The sequence below is a fragment of the Carassius gibelio genome, chromosome A24, assembly GCF_023724105.1.
Source record: "Carassius gibelio isolate Cgi1373 ecotype wild population from Czech Republic chromosome A24, carGib1.2-hapl.c, whole genome shotgun sequence".
Taxonomy (NCBI): Eukaryota; Metazoa; Chordata; class Actinopteri; order Cypriniformes; family Cyprinidae; genus Carassius; species Carassius gibelio.
In genome coordinates this window covers 11,333,162-11,355,290 of record NC_068394.1, presented here as the reverse complement: position 1 = coordinate 11,355,290, position 22,129 = coordinate 11,333,162, and the positions used below count along the sequence as shown (strand labels likewise).

The window sequence follows — 22,129 nt, the reverse complement described above, 5'->3', positions numbered from 1 at the left end:
AATGAACTATTAGAACCTAAAGAACTGTGAGTAATCCTGCAGGTAATGCATTGTTTATTTTGTATGAATATTCTCCTACTGTTCTGATAGTTTTAATTTCCTTTATATTACATTGAAATAGCTACGTATTGCTGTTTTTATTATGTTGCTTCTGGTACGTATTGCGGTGGTTCAGAAATTAAATATCCAGGGACTGTCACTAAAAGTTAAATGCTCTCTTGTTGAAATACCCAACCCTAAACCTACCCGATAGTGTTAACAAATGCGAAACTGATAAATAAAGAAAAGAAATAATAATAAATAAAAAACGCATTTGCTGATGCAACTATGCCATTTCAACTTCCTAATATGCAGATTTGAACTGCTTTGTCGAAGCGATTCCAACCAGAGCTCCTCATCTCTTAAGTCCGTCTCTGTACATCGTGAACTACCGATCAAACCTATGAAAACTCATAGAAATTAAGCCAGATATGTGCCATGCTAATGTTTAAAAGCATCAGTTTTCAAATCTCCCAGCATATTAATATTGTTTTGAAGTCATAACCTGATTTTCTTCAAGTAATTGTGTGAAATTACACTTTATTAATCGAAACTCTGTAAATCTGTGTGAAAAGGAATAAGGTGTCAGAGTTTTACTGCCTCTAGTGTTCATTTATTTTGGAAACTGCAGTGATATACTTATTCGTACATATTTCGCATCTCGCTAAAAAGTGCACCCAGGTATATTTATGCCATGAGACCAGGTAGTTAATGTTTTCTATATTCCTAATGGAGTCTTTGGAGAATTGAATGCATGTTTTGGAGCTTGAAAGTGAATCCATGGGGATTGAGCATCTCATAAAGTCTCCTTAATGCCTTAATTGGTTTAGATCTACATTGAAATTCATGTTGTTTTAATAATGTGCTGCATTTCAATGTGGTGTACACCATCAGATTTTTTTTTTCTCTCTAAGATGTTAATGAGCTTATTAGGCAGTGTCTTTAAAGGCAAAAGCTAGTCATCAGAGGAGAGATATATTTCTCACATGCATTTTTCTTTACTTTGCCCCACATTTTGTGTCTCCAGAGACAACAGAATGCAGGTCAGTAGGAATTAGGTTTATAGTAAACATTAGTTCATCATACAAGTTTACTCACCCCCTTAGTGTTTCAGATTTTCTTCTGTTGAACACAAAAAATACTTGAAAAATCTTGAAAAATGTTACAAATATTTTTGTCCATACAGTGAAGGTCAGTGGGGTTCAAAACAGCATTTGGTCCCTATTGACTTTTTATTGTATGTATAAAAAAAATGAGAGTAATGTTCTTAGAAACATCTTCTTTTGTGTTTAGAGAAAGAAAGTTGGACAAGTTTGGAACGACACAAGGGTGAGTAAATTATGACAGAAATGTAATATTTGGGTAATCTATCATTTTTTCTCCTCATCCTCCCCCAATTTCCAGTTGTTGATGTGTTGATGTCTGTCTTCATATTGGTGTTAAAATATGATAAGCAAATTGCTTGGAGGAAGAGGAAAGTGTGTTGGTTTGTGCTGACAGCACTATGGGTGTCTGGCTGTTCTAGATGGGGCATGGAGTCACTAAAGGAACTTTCTATAATCTAATGAACTCAACGCATGCCTCAGTTATGCCTGCAGCTGTATGACATGCTCTGTCCTGTCAAAACGTTAGGGCTATATCATGTCATTCAAAGCTGGGCTACATCACTTTGTCTTCCTCCTTTTCTCTTTCACTCATTCTTTCATTCGCACCAGCTCACAGCCGACATTGTGTCTGCTTGCATTTCCTACGTCGTCTTTTTATGGGACAAATTACACCCCGCACGTGAGATTAATTGGTCCCACTGGAGCTGTGTAATTATTTACATTCACGTTCTTTGCATAACTGAGAACTTCATAAAAAATAAAAAAAAAACATCTTGCCGATCAAGAGTCTGTCTTTTCCTTTATTCCTGCATCAGTATGTTGGTATTTAATTATAGAGCAGATAAAGTGGTTCTCTTGTTATTATCTTTGTGCCACGACAGCATGTACTTCTAACCTGATATACACTCACACCCTCGTTTTCCGTCTGGACATGTGTGTGAATGTTTTGATGAGTAGTTGTGTCACAGTTGGCAACTGGCTAAAGATGTAACCTCCTACTTTATGAAAGCTTACTATTTCAAATTAAAATCATGCACTATGGTTCAAGTTCCTGTAGGACTTTTTACAATACTTTTATACAACAAGGACACATTAAATTGATCAAAAATTAAAGACATTTACAATGTTACAGAAAAACCTATTTCAAATAAATGTTATTTTGAACTATATAAAAAATGTATCCTGGATTCCACAAAATTATTAAGCACAGCACTGTTTTTAACATTGATTATAATAGTATATGCTTCTTAAGCACCAAATCAGCATATTAGAATGATGAAGGATCATGAAAAATTCTGCTGAAAATTTAGCTTTGCCACCACATGAATAAATTACTTGTTTAAAATTGTTTTAAAATAGAAAACAGTTATTTTAAATTGGAAAATGTGTTGTTGTTGTTGAAAATTAAAAAAAAAAAATTATTGTTGTTTTTTATTTTTTTAATGCAGTTTGCTGCAAATAAATGCAGCCTTTTATGGAAAATGAAAATATGAAATTCAATAAAACTGTGTCTTTTAGTAGAAATTTTGTGTAATAATGTAAAAGACTTAACATAAAAAAAAATCATTAATTTAATCCACCCATACTCAATAAAAGTATTAATTTCTTTCAAGAATAAAAAAAAAAAACTCGTACTGACCACAACTTTTTGACCTGTTGTATCTGTTTTATTATCGGTTTTAAAACTGGTAAATTTCTATTGGTGGGCCAGACCAGTTGTGTAAAACTTGAAAAAAAATAAAAATAAATCACAGTCAACTATAATTGAAGACAATAACTATCCATCCAATCCAATGAGCAAAACATAACAAAATAGCTTTTCATTTCAGTTATCAGTTATAATTTTATATTAAACAATAGCCCCTTTCATTTTTTTGAGGCCCACCCAAATGTCAAATCTTGCCTGTAAGTGAACCCAGAATAGACACGCACCTTTTACGGTTCACTCATGAGGGTGAACCCTATTTATTCATAAAGCTGATTGCTTTCAACTGCTGAAGGGCTTCAGTAGTACAAAGCTGACATGCAGCTGGGGATAGTGATAGTGTAATTTGCTTCAGTTTTTGCCCGACTCTTGGAGGCCAAGCGTGTAATTAAACCTCTAAAAATGTCAAATGTTCAGAGCGACAGGTATTATGGGCCTTATCACTGCACCTCCAGAGGTGTGTGTATTTGTGTATGCATGGGGGTATATGACGGGTTAATTTAAATCACATAGGGAGTTTTGTGTCACTTTAAGCATACGTAGCAATTGGCATCAACAGTAGGACACCTGAAATGTCAGTCAGTCTGTGCATTTCAATGTCTGGTTTAAACAGGATTGTACAACTTAGGAGAACATTTGATTTTGCTTGTCATCTCTTTTAAGAGCCTGTGAAGGTTCATGTCTTAAAAAGGCTCCTGTGATGTGGTGGATTCTCACTGCCTGTGTCACGCTCTGGCATTTAAATGTCTCCAAAAACCAAAGCTTTGTAGAGCATGTGGAAAATATCTCAATACTGTCAACTAAAAGTGGTTTGCATTATGAGTTAAAGTCAATAAGGCTTTGTGACAAAACAACCTAGTTGCATCTCAGAGGTTATCCTTTCACAACACATGAGACTTTTGCAGTGATAAACTTGATTTAACATGTTAAATGAGGATAAATGAAACAACTGAGGTATTTGGTCGCAGTATTTTTGAGATCTCTTCTAAAACTTTAGGGGAGACACTTGAGGGTCTTTTTCTAGGATGAAAAGAAGAGTAATTGTCTTCATTTGCAACAGAGACTAAAGGCCCGTTCACACCAAGCATGATAACTGTAAAGATAACGATAAAGACATAGTTCTAAAAATCGTTCTCAATATTAAAGAATAGCAGAGTCCACACTACAACTATAACGATAAAGGCATAGAGAAACGGTATCGTTGGAATCATTTCCAGAACGATTTTTTTCCAGCTGATGAACGATACAAACATTGACATCCAATCAGAATCCATCTTGCTGTAATGAGCTCAAGGATTTAAAGCGGCAGACGCACGTGCGCTCAGAATAAACAGACGATATCGTTCGCTGGTGTGGACGCTAATATCGTTATCTTTATAGTTATCCTTATTGTTATCGTTCTTGGTGTGAACGGGCCTTTAAAAGGGTTTTCATACTGCAGTCAAGGGAAAGAAAAATGTAGGTTTTAGGTTTGTTAACGTTAAATAGCACAGTCATTTTAAAAGGCAATTTGATAATGTTTATTACTATTATGATTGTTTTAACAAAAAAAAAATAAAAAATATATATATATATATATATATATATATATGTATATGTATGTATGTATGTGTGTGTGTGTGTGTGTGTGTGTGTATATGTATGTATATGTATGTATGTAAGTGTACACACACATCCAACATAATGTTGATTTCTTATCATTATGATAACAATATCCAGTCTTCAGTGTCACATGATCTTTCAGAAATCATCTAATACATTGATTTTGTGCTTAAGAAACATCATTGTTATAAACAGTTAAACTGATTACTATTTTTCTGGAAACTTTTTTTCCCCAGAATTTTTTGATGAATAGAAATTCAAAGAACAACATTTCTGAAATAAAAATATACATTTTTTTAACATTATAAAATGTCTTTAATATTATTTTTAATCTAAATAAATCCTTACTAAACAAAATAATTACTTTCATAAAAAAAAAAAATCTAAACCTTTTCAACAGCAATATTTATAAGGAAAATATAAAGCAAAATAAGTAATCAAAAACATTTATTTTTGATCGTTGTAACGTCTCACTCTTTTATGATACTGTTTTTTTTTTTCAGCAAGGTCTGCTGTCAGCTCACAGGCTTTCACAGTGAGAGCTCGATGTTGCTTCCTCCTGTTCTGTAGCACTGCTCATGTTCTCTTCTGGGAGGGATTCTGCAGCACAGGATGATGACTTTATCTGACAATGATAGTTTCACACAGAGATAAACATACAGTAAGAGAAGATAGTAGCGCACACGGGGAACCTTGATCTTGCCTAGTGTGTTGGTATTGCTCTTAAAAGCCTTGTTTGCCATATGTACTGATGATTTATATTTTTAATCATGTGGAATAAAAAAATAAAAACAGATAGTAGAGTGTGATGCCTGCACCATTGCAGTTAAAGGACTAGTTCACCAAAAAATGAAAATTTGCTGAAAATGTTTTCACTATCTGGCCATCCAATATGTAGATGAGTTTGTTTCTACCTCTGAACACATTTGGAGAAATGTATCTCCAAATCAGTTGCTCAGCAATGGATCCACTGCACTGAATGGGTGCCGTCAGAATGAGAGTGCAAACAGCTGATAAAGACATCACAATAATCCACAAGTGAACCACACAACTCAGTCAATCAATTAATGTCTCGTAAAGCTTTGTGTTTTTAATAACCAAATCCATCATTAAAACATTGTTAACTTCAAACTGTTGCTTCCAGTTAAAATGGAAGAGCTCTATCCATAGGAACTGCTCTGTCCAGTATAAAAAAAAAAAAGTTGTCACATTTGAATTATGAGAGAAATATGCACAGATCAATTTTGAACAAATATGTCAAACAAGTTTTGAACAAATATGTCAATGGTTTTTGATGTGTTGACTTTTTCAATGGAGCAAATTAATCAATCAGCTGTTTGGACTCTCATTCTGACGGCACCCATTCAGCAGAGGATCCATTGGTGAGCGAGTGATGTAATGCTACATTTCTACATATCTACATGTTTGAAAAATGTTCAGCAATTTGTCATTTTCGAGTGAAATATTTCTTTAAAATGACTCCGAAGTCAATAGTCCCGTAGTTCTGCATGGGGGAATGTTATGCAAACAAGGTGAAAACTCAACCTTGGCCTAGATTTGTGGTTTTAAGGCTCAGGTTAAATGCACCTTATCAAATACCTCTTGTTTTAATGTTTATGAGCCTCAGGCTCTTCTTCTTGCTTTTGAAAATGCTTCATGTGTGTGTTTCAATGACCTTGTGATAACGGGCTGGCTCAGGGGTCATTACTCTTGAAGAGAGCCAGATAACTACAGAGCTATGTCTTGCTTTCAGCATCAAAAAAGCTTCGTCTGTTATATATCTAAGAATAGTCAGTGCTAGTTCCATCAGAGGCTGTGTAGAGAAACAGACAGTTAAAAATAAAGGCTGTGGATACCTTGGGAGAGTCAGGGTGTGACGGGATGAAATTGCTGGGTATGCTGTCCCAGATTTAAATCTGACTTTGTATGTGGCCAACCAGCCCAAAACTACTCTTTAACAGCTCAAAAGCTATTGCACTGAACATAGCCCTCAATATGTCAGTCTTTAAGTAGTATTGTTTTCGTTAGCCTGCAATTGTGGCTGCCTACCCCTGACAAGTTGAATCCAGTTCCAGCAAAGCCCTCCATCAATTTCATCCATTTGTTGGCTGTCAAAGTGTGGGAGAAAGGAGGTTTTTTTTTGTATGTGTGTGTGTGTGTGTGTCTGTGTTTGTGTATGTATTATGTATTTTCTTCTTTTTTTGTGTGTAATATGGACTTAAACAGATCAGCATGTAACATTTTAAGATAAGCAGTTGGCTGTTGTCCGATAGTTGACAGATGTTGTGTGCTCAGATGTGCAATCTGTTAAAATAGTGTTGGTTTAACACAATGGTCCTCAATTCCAGTCCTGTTTTTCTTATGGCTTCAGACATTTGTTCTATTTGAATGTAAGTGCACTGCACTATGATGTGGACATCGCAGGATATTCCACAATGATTCCAGTTTGAAACAAACGTATGCTTTCCATTCAAAGTGCATTGAAGTGTGCGAGATGTGAATTGAAAATATTTATTTCCAGAAGTATATAATGTCACACTTGTCCGTGTGTGAAGATGTTGCACAGCACAAATCCATGAATGAATGTTCCAAAGTGCAGTAAACTTCAACAGATTTCCCCTGCTCAGGGAGTAGGGAGCAATGAACACTGTGTAGGGACCATGTCAGTGGGAACACAGTTCATGCATGGAGCTCACTTCTAATGAGCTTATTATCTGAATCAGAGAGGCACATTTAAAATATGCAGAGGTGGGGGGCGTGAGGACTGGAATTGAGAACCGCTGGTTTAACAGATTGAGAGCGCACTGGACCCCAACGCAGCATTAGATTTGAGATGGAAATGGTTCTGTCTGGCTGAGAAATATATCAGGAGAGGATAAAGAGGTTGCTAGCGGAAAATTCCATTCTCACATTGAAAAGCAGTAAATGTTTACTGACTGACATGCACACGCTGCTCCTGGGAAACTGCTGTGATAGTTATTTGCTCAACCATCTAACACTTGTTTTTTATGTTCAGGTTTGCCTCTTCGTCACTTACAAATTCCAGGAGAAAATCACAAAGATTATAATAACAAATTGGCTTGCTGTACAGCACAGTCATTATTTGTATCTTCATACATTTATTCTTCTCTATTACAACCTTCATGTAAAATACATACATGAATAATAAATAAATATAAAGACAACAGTGTAACACAAGAGGTTACTGTCACACCCCTGTGGACTGTTGATTGTGGTTTTTCCCTCTGTTTCCATATTTGGTTGTTCCTGTTCTCATTATTAGTTAATCGCCTCATTGTGCTCACCTGTCTGCCCCTCATTATCTGCCCTATATTAGTTCCTGTCTCTTGTGTTCTCGTTTATTGGTTATTATTAATGGTTATGTAGGGATGCCATCACTCTATGGATTATTAAGGACTTTGTATTACTATCTTTATCTTCATCCTCATTCATTACCTCATGCACCAAACTATTATAGTCTGAGCATTTTAATTTTATTTTTGTTTAATTTAAATTATTCACCCAAGCAACTGTGCCTACATGTTGGTCCTAGTCCATCGTGCCAATACCAAAACACTCCTCCCCAATGTGTTTAAATGACTACTGCCCTGTAGCACGCACACCCATCATAATAAATGCTTCAAGTGACTGGTTCTGGCACACCTCAAGGACTGCCTCTCACCCACACTGGACCCACACCAATTTGCCTAACGTGAAAATAAGAGCAGAGAGGATGCAGTATACACAGTGCTGCACTCTGCACTCACACACTTGGACAATAACAACACATGCTAGGATGTTATTTGTTTACTTCAGCTCAGCATTTAAGACCGTCATTCGCTCCAAGCTGACCACAAAACATGGAGACCTGGACATTAACTCCTCCATCTGCAACTGGATTATGGACTTTCTGACCAACAGACCTAAGAATATTAGGTCAGGCCACACCTACTCCACCACCATCACACTTAACACCTGCGTACCACAGGGCTGTGTGCTGAGCCCATTCCTTTACTCCCTTTACACCCATGACTGCAAGCCTGTGCATGGATCCAACTCCATCATTAAGTTTGCAGACGACACCACGGTGATTGGCCTCATCACAGACAACGATGAGACTGCCTACAGGGAAGAGGTGTAGCACCTGGCCACATGATGTGCTGACAATAACCTGCTCCTTAACACCAATAAGACCAAGGAGCTCATTGTGGACTTCAGGAAGAAGAATGGAAGCACGCATGACCCCATCCACTTTAACGGGATGGTTGTTGAACGTGTCTCCAGCTTCAAGTTCCTGGGAACGACCATCTCAGAGGACCTGTCCTCCTCTACAAACACCTCCAGCCTGATCAAGAAGGCTCACCAGCACCTATTCTTCATCAGGACACTGAAGAAGAACCAACTGTTTTTAGCCATCCTGGTGAACTTCTGCCGGTGTGCGATCGAGAGCATCCTGACCAGTTGCATCACAGTCTGGTTTGGGAACTGCTCAGTGGCTGACTGCAAAGCACTGCAGATTGTGGTGAAAACTGCCCAACGCATCACAGCGACAACACTTCCTGCTATTGAGGAAATCTAATGGAAACGCTGTCTACGTCGAGCTCACAGCATTCTTAAGGACTCCCCTCACCCTAGCCACAGACTGTTTAACCTCCTGCCCTCCAGGAGGAGCTTCAGGAGCCTCCAGGCAAGGATCAGCAGATTCAGGAACAGCTTTTTCCCTACAGCTGTCTCCTTACTGAACTCTGCCCTCTGACACCCCTCAACACCCCCCCCCCCCCCCCCCCCCCACACACACACAACATCGGTAAATTATGTCCATAATACTTATTTGTATAGTTATTGTACATATTGTAGACCTTATATATTCTGTATTTACTGCTTATTGCACTTCTGGTTAGATGCTAACTGCATTTCGTTGCCTTGTACCTACATGTGCAGTGACAATAAAATTGAATGTAAGTTATCTAACTAATCTAATTATCTAATCATGTAACTTGTTACCCATGACAAGTTCGTATTTTTTTAATTATATTCATAATAGTGCATATAATTAAAGTTATAAATAGCTAAATTCATAAAGTTCACTGTGTAGTCTTTTGTTCAGTGTTAAGTTATTTTTAAATGTAGTTATTTATTATTTTAAAATAACATTTTTGATGTTATTAAAATGTTTCACTGTGGTAGTTGGATAATCAGTATGATGAATTGTTTTCTTTTATTTGGTAGAATTCATTATTTGATTTGAAGTTATTATTGATGTCTTTCTGAATAAGGTAATCAGGTGTGATTTTTTTTTTTTTTTTTTATTCACTTTTGTAAACTCTTATGGAAGAGTCATTGAATCTTTTAAATGCATTTCAAATATTTTTTGAGAGCCTCAAAAATAATTTTTTGAAGGCCTTGATAGCCAATAAGCAGGACAATGCTAATATAACTATTTGCTCACTTTTGCTTCACATATACAGTGTGTTAAAATGGTGGTTAGTAGCTTTAAATGTTGATCAGGGACCCTCTTCCTCTCTATATTTGCTGGGAATAATCTGTAATGTGGACAGGTATGCTAAAAATCTAAAATATGTCTATGTGAGTGAGCGCATTCACAATCACCAGCTGAGAATAACTCATGTCACCTGTCTGGACGTCACAGCTCATGAATGAACATTTCCCATCACTTACAGTAGGCAATCCTTGCATTGACGTCAATTAAAACAGGGATGGCCAATTAGGATGTTTCTCTAGATGGAGAGGGCCAATTCACATAGCATGACTGAGCCTCGTATGAAAATGCCCTTTATTTATGATTTGTGTGTATTGATGCCTTGAGGCAGCCTGTAACAGACGACCTGCACTTTGCCTTTTTCTGGACCAGATGTTGCTAATGCCTGCTTATGCAGTTTCCTCAGGGGTGTTGGTAAAAAAAATATCAATTTTAGTGGAGACATCAGGAATGGCGGAATGAAAGACAGAGACGAGATATTGAAATTGATCTACAGAGGAAATAATAGTTGTCTGTGACTGTGCCGTTTTGTGTTTCCTTGTTGTCGATCCATTGTGTAGGAAACTTCTATTTCCCGTCATGTTCCATTATTGTTTTTCCTTGGGTAAACTCTGGTGTTTTATAGCATTTGTGACTTGTCTGCTCTGTAACAAGAAGATACATCGTCAGGATGGTGCGATATGTGTTTCTTCTTCCACAAGTGGGTTTGAACTCCATCATTAAGAGCCTTCTGGAGAAGAACACAACATGTATGTGTAGTAAAGACCACATACTTAGATCTGCCACACTGTATGTTCATTTGAAGTGGATAATTATGAGCTGTCACCTATGGCAATGAATGATAGTTGTGTTAGTCAGTGACCTTGTGTGAATGTAGTCTATTGAAAGAATTTGGCACCCAAGTTTTTTTTTTTTTTTTTTTTTTTTGTATCTGTAACAGTTTTAGGTTTTAATTTGGTTGGCCTTCAAACTGGCCATTCATTCTTTATTAAAAGGATAGTTAATATTGAAAACTGTCATCATTTACTCATATTCTTCTAAACCCCCATGATTCATTCAGTGCTGTTCAAAAGGAAAAGAAAAAAGCAACTACATATTTTCCACATTACAGGATCTTTTTAATCAGAAATACTAAGAAATGTGAATTGCTTAAAACAACAATAAAAATCCATGGTAGACCAATGTTAACAATATTCTAAACAATATTGCTGAAAAGTCACACCCCATTATACTAATCTTGTTGATCATCATAGCATACGTTTTCTATAAAGATACGAATCAAAACAACTCACCTGTCGATTAAAACCCAAGCAAGATCAGCATCTCTTTCTACGTTTACGGGAGAAAGAACCAGCGACAGACGGTAAACAGTTATTATGTTCCATAAATAAGTAACACAATCCACCATAAAACGTGCAAGAAGAAGTAAATAAGGAACTGCTTGAAGCCAGCTAGTGGTTTGCTGGAGGCTAGACACTACTTACGCATTTGTCCATGACACAGTTGTCATGTGGTTTCTATGTCAGTAAAGGCGGTAACAAAGGGTAACTAACGTCATTGACAGGTGACTGCACTGCCCCGTGTCACTGTTTAGAATGGGAATTATCTCATGATTTACAAGTAGTTGAAAACATTAGAGATATTGTTAGTAATCAGCTGGATAAAATATATAACACTAGCCTAGTGGTTTTTGAATATTTTACTGCAAATAGCTTACAAATTGTACCTTTAAGGGGCAATTGTTGTAAGATCATAAGGTTGGTTTCAGTGATTTTTTTTTCCACTGTTTGACTTCCCTGATTTCTTTGCTTTGCAAGGTGACTGCACCCTTTGAGATAAAGACAGCATAGTTAATGTTGATGTAAGTTAATGTAAACACTTAAAAGAAGTCTCTTTGATCTTAAATATTGTGAAATATTATTACAATTTAAAACAACACCAGTCATCAGTGTCACACGATTCTATGTGGTCTATGTATATATAATGATGTGCTGTATAATATTTTATCAGAAACCTTGATACATTTGTTTTCTGAATTATTTGATAGAAAGCTCAAAGAAACTGGATTTTTTTTTTAAGTAAAGATATTCTGTAAAATTATAAATTTCAATTTAAAATGGATCATAGCTGGATCAAAGTATTAACTCTTTAAGAATAAAACGTTCCCAGAATTCTCTGCATTGCATTTCAAATTTTGTTTGAATTTGATCTTTTTTTCTTTGAAATAACTGTTTCTTCTTATTTTTTTCTTATCTGTTGTTTATTACGGTTGTATGTGACATATAATGTTGTTAGATTAATGTTTATTGCATATTTCAGTTTAATAAGTCTCACCATTATAGTATTTGGTGTCTGTGTGAATGACGCTCTGCACCGTCTATGTATCTTTATATTTAAAAGCTGCTTGTGATGGGCTTTGTTTGTCAAGTGACTTTCTCATCACCACCTGCTTTTGGTGGTTACCAGTTTAATACAAAGGTACAAAACAGGTTTCAATATTTCAATAAGTTGGTATATTAATATTATATCATTACGGTTAAATTACGGCATTAAACTGTAAATTGAAGGTAAAAACATTAAACCTAGAATGGTGCTGCTGTATTTTTTTAATATATATTTTTTTATGGTATAAAACAGTTAAACAAAAAACAGTGTTACCGTATTATTTACGGTATAATTCTGGCAACCACAGCTGCTGTTTTTTTACCATATATTTTACAGAATATTTTTTACAGTGTACAGTTAACAATGGAGAAGAAGATTTGTATCTGTTATAATATCAAAGCCATTATATAGCATTCAGAAAAAAAAACTGGAATACAGTGCAAGAGTCATATGGACCACTTTTACATTACTTTTATGGCGCTTCCATATCCTTTGTGAAGCTTTAAAGCTCCAGTCCTTAAACCAGTACATTGTGTAAAAATATATCTTCTGTGCTCCAGAAAGAATGATGTGAGGGTGAGTAAATGAGGATAGAGATTTCATTATTTGGGTGAGCTGTCTCTTTTATTCCTTCTCTACTTTTGGTTCAAGAAATAATAATGTTGTTTTATTGCTGAAGATATTCATGTAATTCAGCTCTGAATGTGAGGGACTGTAATATGCAGGTGATCCATTGTTTCCGTAGGAATAATTAGATCATATTGACCACTGTGCTCTCCCATTACTTCTCTTATGTTAGAGGCGGGAAGTTTTAGCAGGAAGCCATTCAAGCCACAGTGTGTATGTGTGAGAGAGAACGTAACCGGTCCGGTACTGCTGAAATGTTTCATCACTGTCAACATACATTGTTATTTCCTGCGTGACAGACACTGGACCACAGCAGGAATATGTCATGTTGTCATGTGCAGCTATGATTAAAGGAAATCCAGCGCTTGTGTCCTGTCTATGACACCCTTGCTAACAACCAGCCATTATGTTGTCTCGCTGGTAAATTGTTAAGTTTTGTAGGTTCCATTTTTCCACATTTTATGTCAAGTAAAGTGGGAAAAGAGCAGGAATTTATTGATATGGAATCAGGTGATGTTACAAGCCGGATTCAAACTTGCTGTGTCCATATGAGCACCACAACTCTAATAATAAGCTCAAAATAAGCTCACTTTAAAAAAGCTCTGTGGAGTTAGTTATCCATGCCAATGGGATTCTTATTACGTCTGCTTGTATGAGGGGGTGGGACAGTGTTTAAACACTGCATTGAGCTACAGTACATTACAAAATGTTATGCAATGCCAAATAATTTTTTGCATCAGTAACAATCAAAAGAAATGATGAGTTAAATGCTGTGCAAGTGTAGACTGTAAAATTACCATTCACTCAAAGAAAGAAATATGTCTAAATCCAATTCCTTATTTATGGTATTTTGCAATTTGATATGTTGTTTATGTGTGTGTGCTTGATAATACTGTAATTGAATATCAAATCATAATGGGAATTGATCGTAAGAGAAAATCTGAAAAACAGTAGAAAGCAGTGGCTCCACTCTGTCCTCCATCTACTGACAGGAAACTCTGTGTGCTTTCAACAAGACAAGGGATTGTAAAACCCTGTTTCCACACGCTACAGACATGAGTCTCCAGTCCCATCAACAGGCCACTCAGATCTGCAGTGTGTCCGTTACTGAGTCCCTGTGGTCCCTGCTGATGAGAGCAACTTTGGCGTAATCGAGTTCTGTACTGCTCTTCTCGCAGACTGACTCAATTTCATCTGTACTGTGGTAGTGTAGAGAGGTTATCCCAAGGAAAGAAGGGATGATGGAGTGATTTTTGATTGACAGGCATTGTGACTAAAAGTCTGTCAGACAGACCTGCAGTCAGCTCCTATATAGAGCAAGGGCTTCTGCTTTATTATGAGTGAGAGTACCTGAAGGAACAAAATAATAATAATAATAATTGAAATTTTGTTTTATTGTTTACTTTAATTGTATTTTTTTTTTTTTTTTTTTGCAGGAATATGTCATACATATTGTCATATGAGCAATAGATTATGGTGATTTAAGTTTTAGCTATAGATATAGTTTTTAAAATGCAAATGTAAAAAAATAGATGTTTCATGTTTAACTAGTTGTGTGCAAGAATTCTTAAAAGAAATAAAGAAAGACAAAAGAAAGAGAAAGAAAGCTATATATAGAATGTGCTTTATTGGTGAATATCAGACCACTGCCAGAGCTCTTGCTCTTCAGCCCTTGAGTCTGAAAGCAATCTATAACATTGTAAGTTTCTCTGGAGTGCAAAACTAGATGGAGTTTTTCTGGCTGTATGTGTGCAGTGTTAGAGGCCCCTGTGGAGTGTGTACGCTCTGCTGTATGTTCTCTGAGAGTGCATGGACGGCTCTTCAGAGGAGCTGGAGTGCAGCTCCCTGTGCTGATTCCTGGAAGTGGGGTCAGAAGTCAAACATGAGAGTGCAGGACCTCAACTGTTGCTTTTTCTTTATCTGGCTGCACTCTCTGCCTGATGCTCTTTTATTCTGGCATCTTATTCTCACTATAAATCTCTCTTTTCACCACTTCTTTCATCAATTCAATTATTAAAAACATTGCTGGTCAAAAGTTTGAAATAATTATGATTTTTTTAATGTTTTTGAAAGAAGGTTCTTTTTCACCAAGGCTGCATTTATTTAATCAAAAACACAGTAAAAGCATTGTAGAAAAAGGCATATTTGGAAATATTACATTATTAAAATTCTTAAAATAGTATTCAGTAAGGACACATTAAATTGATAAAAAGTGACAGTAAAGACATTTATGATGTTAGAATTTTCATTTCAAATAAATGTAGTTTTGAACTTTCAATGTAAAGAATTCAGATTTGTTTTTTTTGACAGCAGTTAAAAAAAAATGTAAAAATAATGGAAATAGTTTTTATTTAATGGGTACCTGGAACACTAGATTTTGATTGGTCAGTCCTCATATTTTGCAGAATATTTTTTTGCATAATGACCAATAATCTGTGTAATTGTGATGTAATGGTTTTATGTCACTTTCTTCTCACATAATAAAATATTTCAACTCATAAATATTGATGTCATATTATTAAAATAGTCTGAATCTCCATGTATTTATTTCCTGTGTAATAAGTGGGATGATACACAGTGCAATCAGCCAGTCATTACCATCAGGTCCTGCCTTTTGAGTAATGATCTGTTATATAATATATATTTTTTAAATGACTTATTAAGGTTATGAATGTTATTATAAATTTTCACCAGCGAAATCAATCAAACCTTATCATACACATTTAATCATTCTCTCATTTTCTCAGCAGATTTCCTTGGCAGATGCTCAGTGTCCTATGCTCCTGCCCCAGCAGTACTGAGCAGAGTCCCGTGGACGCCCATGGCTCCCCCCGTGGAGCGAACGCCCCTGGCCCACTGCCTCATCCTGGTGCACAGCCTGCTGCTGCTGTTGCCCAGAGGAGTGCCTTGCCGGGGGGCCACACGGGCCCCGGAGTCCCCCTGCCATAGAGCTGAACACCCGCTCATCTCTCACACAGGTCAGTATTTCTATCCCACACACCACAACAGGACAGCTCTGACTTCATTTGGCATCTTAAATAATGGTGCTTGCTGAGATAACCCACTTGTTCATTTATAACGTATCCAATACTGTTTCTGCAAGAAAGCCATTGCTCCATTTCAATTGTAGTAGAATACTCTCAACCACTGTTTATAAGCACTGTTCATTCATAGCACACCTTTAAGCTAAGCATTTAAAAACACGGTGTCCCAGACCCTTATATTTTAATGATTCAGAAAAGATGAATTGGCCAAACAAGGTTACAATTTCCTGTATCCTTTCTGACTACAGCAGAATATATATATATATATATATATATTTTTTATGGGCTAAGTCATAGAGACCAACTAGTATTGACAAACTCCATCACCTTCCCCCAGCTTTAATTACAGGACTCCCTTGCCTGTATTATAATCAATGTAAATTCAGTATGCGGATTTCAGTAAGTAATTGAAGAGCTGAATGTCAAAGCCAAAGGGTGTCTATTGGGGCTAATGGAATGGAAAGGCAAGATCGATATTTTAGCTTGGTGATCAGCTTTGGCTGTAAGTGAACTCCTGGAGAACATTCACAAAGCCTACTGTAGGCATGACCTGTAACATAGACTAGTAGCTAATTAACTGATTGATTTTTAAGATGTGTCCATATGGCGGTTCACCATCTGTGTTACAGAATGAGTGTGAATTTCAGTGTCTAACACCCATCTCACACACACAAATGCTGGAACACAAACCTTTTAATTAGCACCCCATTTATTAAATATGCACAGTGAATGCAATGGTAATGGCGTTTATGCCCAGCGGCAACAAGGAGGTCTGTCTCTCACAGACACACACTTTTCATTCCAGTAACGGTCCACTGGCACCGTTTTGAAAATGCAATTCTTATGGTTACTCAGATATTCTCAGTTCTCCCTGTCGGACTGAGCTTTTGAATCAAAGCTTTCAGATCACTGAACGAGCCCCAGTCTACACATTTGCAAAACCAAATACCTGCATGCCAGCTTTGACAAACAAAACCTCTTTTTCAGTAAAAAACATTTATTCAAAGAGCGCTGGGATCTACAGGCACTGGCTTTTTGCTGGTTTTCTCTTGTGTGTTTGTTGAACTGCTCCACTACGATTTCTAAAATAAGCCTTGAACTCTGTGTGCCCTTTATGGCCCCAGATCTCATCTGCAGTTTAGGTAATGCCGTTTTTTCTGAACATGCTCTTGAATGTAGTGGTAAATACATTGTATTTATTTAGAGCTGCAAAATAACTCGTAGTATAATTATTAAAATTATGTTTTCATTTTAATTAAAATAAATGTAAATATGTGAATAAATATAAATGTTACATTTTTATATTATATTAAAAAGTGTGTTCTCTTTTTCTTTACTTTTCTGCATTTATTTATTTTTTAAAAAAATGTTTTTTGTCTTTATTTATACAGTTCTTATTTTCATTATTTTTATTTATTTATTTAAATATATGAATATTTAAGTAATTTAATATCTTTAAATGTTAATCTATTTAAATAGATATTTTTAATATTGAAGTTTTCCTTTTTTGTCTTTATTTAAACAGTTCTTATTTTAATTAATCGTATTTATTTATTTAAATATATGAATATTTGAGTAATTTAATATATTTAAATGTTAATCTATTTAAATAGATATTTTTTAATAATATTAATATTTTTTAATAAAGTTATCCTTTCACATTTAAATAGTCTTATACTCTTTTGCTTTACATTACTAATAAAATGATTTATTATGGTTGTTCTTATTTTCAGTATTTATTTATTTATTTATTTATTTATTTATTCATTCATTAATTTGTTTAAAATAAACAAAATAAATTAATATATTTGTTTAATTGTAAATGTTAATACATTTAAATATAGATATTACGTTACATTTAAACTTTTTCATTTCTTAAATATAGTTTATATAAAATATATTTTTCTATTCTTTTTCTATTCTATTTTATAGCTTAAATGTCTTTTTTAAAATGTTAATTAAAACAAATAAATTAATTTGAATATGCTAATGAATTTGAAAGGATATTGTTAAATATTTAATTTATTTCTAAATTCTAAAACGTTTGTCCTTTTTGATTTCATTTCTGATCTGCATGTAGTTTATACTAATCCTTAACCATTTGAAACCTGCCACTGTGTACTGCAAATGTTGCTCTCTCTTATGATAAATTGCTTGCAGTGTTCTCGATTTGTAAGTTGCTTTGGATAAAAACTGTCTGTTACTTGAATAAATCCAAACCTAAGACAGATAAATGTCCAACTATCAAATCTTGTCAAAGTATCACCTTAGCAAACAGATAAAAAAGGGTATAGATTACTGAAGCTCTTCACACCTTAAATTAATCCCACTTTCATGCTGGCTTAATAAATGCCTTCTGTTTCTCTGAAATATCATGCTTTGTGAAATAGATTCCCCTGTAATTATAATCGAACACAAAGGCGTTGCTGTGCTTATCTTGACAAAGGCTATATTGAGAAGAGTGATTGATGGTGCGTTTTTTTTTTCTTTCTTTTTTCTTTTTTTTAATCTAAACCTTTCAGACTTTGTCAGGCCACCCAGTAAGCCAATTTAGAGTGAATTGATTGCTGAGAGAAACATTTTGCTCTCTCCTTAAATTTGCCTTTTTGAATCAAGCCTGCAGTCTGCATTTAAAGTAGAGAATTTTCTACAGCAGTCTCTTTGAAAAAATCTATAAAATGTGAGATGCGTGTCTCGATCCAGACCAAAAGAGAGACACTTGGAGCAAGAGACTGTTTTGTCTAAATGGAACATCTCTGCTTTCTTCTCCAGAGCGCTGGACACGTTTCTCTGTGGACCCTGTAAACTTTGTCCGTTAGGGAGCTAAAAGTGGGCAGGACATCAACGACATTCAGCTTTCCTCTACGCAGATAATAAAGAAGACAAATATACTTCCCCTCAGCCATGCCAGAACTCTAGCAGAGCTCCAATGTTAGATCTCTGTATAAAGACACACTGGTTGGCTGTAAAGAAATGTTAATATCTGTGCCGTGGAGCTGTTGTGCTCTGCTCATGAGTATGGGTTTATGCAATAATGTTCTGGACAGATGCTGCACAGTCATAGTGAACCGGCTTTACATTCTGTTTAGACTTCAGATAGATTTTTTTTTTCTTTATGGCAAACCAAGGCTTTTCTTTTGTGGTCAATGACAGGTTTAAGAAGCAGATGGTTCCCCACAGGTACAGTATATCTTATGATCGGAAGGAGTGTTGTCTATATGGGCTTGTCAGAGCTCTGATGCATTGCACGGCTTTGTGAGAAAACAAACCCAACACTAGACATTTTTGGTGTTATGTTCGAAAATCTCTTATTTTTCATTGTGTATGAGTGTGTGTGTTGTTGATGTTAAATTAGGTTTGGGTAAAACTTTACCATGAGGTTTTATACAGTAGCATTAGTTAATGCAATAACTAACATATATGACAATCATAATGTAACATTTATTAATGTTTAATGCATGTACTTTTACTAAGTTGTATACATTTACATAATGTGTAGAAACAATTTCGGTAGCACTTTATTTTACAGTCCTGTTCCTCATGTACATACTATGTACTTATTATAGTAATCACAATAACTATGTAATAACTAGGTACTAACCCTGAACCTACCCCTAAATCTAACCCTACCCCATGTAGTTACCTTGTATTACCAGAACTTTCTTAGATAAATACACTGTAAGTACACTACACGTACATGTTAGTACGCGTACTGTAAAATAAACTGCAACCACAATTTCACTCATAATTTGCCAATCAATTTAACAAACAATTACAAATAAACAGCAAGTAACATGTTGAATTTAAGATTTTGGAGGTGAATAGTCTTTATTTTATATAAGCATCTGATAAATGGATAAATGTTAATTATAGCATTAGGAATTATAAAGTTTTTATTTTTCATTATTTAACAGTGCCAAGTGGCAACATTTGGTAACAATGTACACTCTATGTAAAGTGGTTTTGTCTCATTTTAGTTACAAGTTTGTGTTGGACTCCTCCCTGTGTATTTTTTGGTTAGAAATCTTGGTTAAAAGCAACTCTGCACCTAAAGACCTCAGCATTTACACAGCTGCGGCTTGTCAGATGTTCCTTCCTGCACTTAAAGAATCTTTGCAAAGAGCAAACATATTAATGTCTGTTAAACACAACAGTCCTTGACAGTTCATGAAAGCAAACTAAGGCAAGAGTTCCTCCAGTTTTGACAGGTGTGACCTTGAAGGCTTCAAATTGCGTCCATGCTGAGGTTGATTTTTGGAAAGTGCCCGTGTTGTTTTAAATCTTCTTGCTATTTTTCTATTGCATTCATTACTAAAGTGGCTCTTTCACACATTTGACTCTTGAATGAAATGTTTTTGTAAGAAGATATGAGTTCTACATGTTTTATCTTTCTTTTTCTTTTCTTTTTTATGTCATGAAATGAGACCTTTAACATATAACCGAGTGTTCAGTTATATCCTGAAAAGAATGCAAAGATAAACAGAATATGAATGTCCACCATTAGCTGACATGAGTACTTTAGGGGGTTAGGAGCCCTAAAAAAAATTAATTTACATTGTCATTGGATGAAACTGCTTCTCAGAAACACTGGAGAACCACACTGAGTGTCTCCACATTCACTGACAAGTTCCACTCTCGCTGAAGTTAGGGCTATTCCATAGAAACATGCAAGATTTATGGAGGAACATTGTGGTAACTGATGCTGTGGATCTTTAGGGAATTCTGGCTTCCTTTTGTATGCTCGAGACACGCTTCTTTAGAAGAAAAACAAACCTATAGTTAGAGGAAGCTTTGGTGTTCAGCAGTGCTCTTAAACTGACTGTTGAAATAGAACTTTATTTACAGTTCTATTTATTTTACTTTTAAGGAAATGTTGTAGATAATTAATAATACATACTAGGATTGTAAATTATTCTTTATTTATTATTGCTTGCAAAGTATAAAGGACAAGAAAGTGTCTGTCTATCTGTCTGTCTGTCTGGGCTCTGTATCCCAAAAGCAACTATGGTTGCAAGTTCCATTGTCAATAGATCTTTATTATTATTTTTTGTTATTTAGATATTTATATTTTTATATGTGTGCTTGATTATTAGTGATCTTTACAGAGTTATAAGATACATATAGTCCATTAATGTTTTAATGTGACATAGAAATTTAATGTGCCCAGAGCTTGAGCAGTAATGGCCAGTGGCAAAAGCAATGACCAGGATCATGACTTAACAAATGATAGCATTACTGGAGCAGCTAACCCAGCAGCTATCCCATTACACAGGGGTAGGTAGGTAGGCAAAAAGATGTTAGACAGGCCAAGATTGAGGCTTTGATGTCAATGCCAGAGGTTAATATGAAAGGCGCCACAGCGAGGACATTTGATATGCATACCATACACCCTCACAGAAACAAACACAAATTCACTCCAGTGCACTCAAACTAAAGGGAAATATTTTAAAAAAGACAGTTTTGTGTATGTATCAGTTACATGTGCCATCTCTTGTTCTGCAGAAATCGAGCCTTGGATCCATCGATTCAGAGCTGAGGGCACCGTCGATTATTCACAGCTGACCTTTGACCCCGGCCAGAACGAACTAATCGTGGGCGCAAGGTAATGGTGACTTCCATCACTGCATGCATTTAATTAGGACTCTGTCCATGGTCAGAGGCTCTGTCAGTGTGTCTGCTAAGCCTTGCATTTAAATATTACTGTATTTTCAGCAACACCAATTTGACACCCACTGCGAAAATGTCACAATTGCCAAGTTTCCTATGATTAGCCCAATAGTGTCACATAATCCGAATCCTCATAAAACCATCAATGAAACTGTAGGACTTTTGTGGAAGACAAAGTACAGCATAGACCCTCCTCACCGACAGATACTTTGATAAAAAAAAAAAAAATCGCACCATGAATGTGAGAACAGGATGGGATTTCCTGCGTCCAGTTCTAATTAATGAGTGTGATGATTTCCACATAGACTTTCGCACTGTCCTGCCATACATCTTCAGCCAAATTAACCTCATATTCCCGATCTGTCAGCAGCCTAGATGGTCTCCAAGCAATTATTTTTTGACAAACGCAGAAATGGTTTTGATATGAGGCACTGTAACGGTTCATTCACCCACA

At 35.6% G+C, this 22,129-nt stretch overlaps 1 protein-coding gene across 6 annotated transcripts in view; it reads left to right on the top strand.

Annotated features, from left to right (window-relative positions):
* LOC127946450 (semaphorin-5A) overlaps positions 1 to 22,129 on the top strand; it is a 132,607-nt gene that overhangs the window by 27,048 nt on the left and 83,430 nt on the right. For 2 of the 6 annotated variants that reach the window (XM_052543035.1, XM_052543040.1), the window contains exons 2-4: positions 1,333 to 1,368; positions 15,715 to 15,942; positions 21,511 to 21,610. In XM_052543035.1, the coding sequence (XP_052398995.1) occupies positions 1,333 to 1,368; positions 15,715 to 15,942; positions 21,511 to 21,610 (364 nt within the window). Of the gene's footprint in view, positions 1 to 1,332; positions 1,369 to 15,711; positions 15,943 to 21,510; positions 21,611 to 22,129 lie in introns of all 6 variants that reach the window. The other 4 variants (XM_052543037.1, XM_052543038.1, XM_052543036.1 and 1 more) reach the window with 2 other exon arrangements.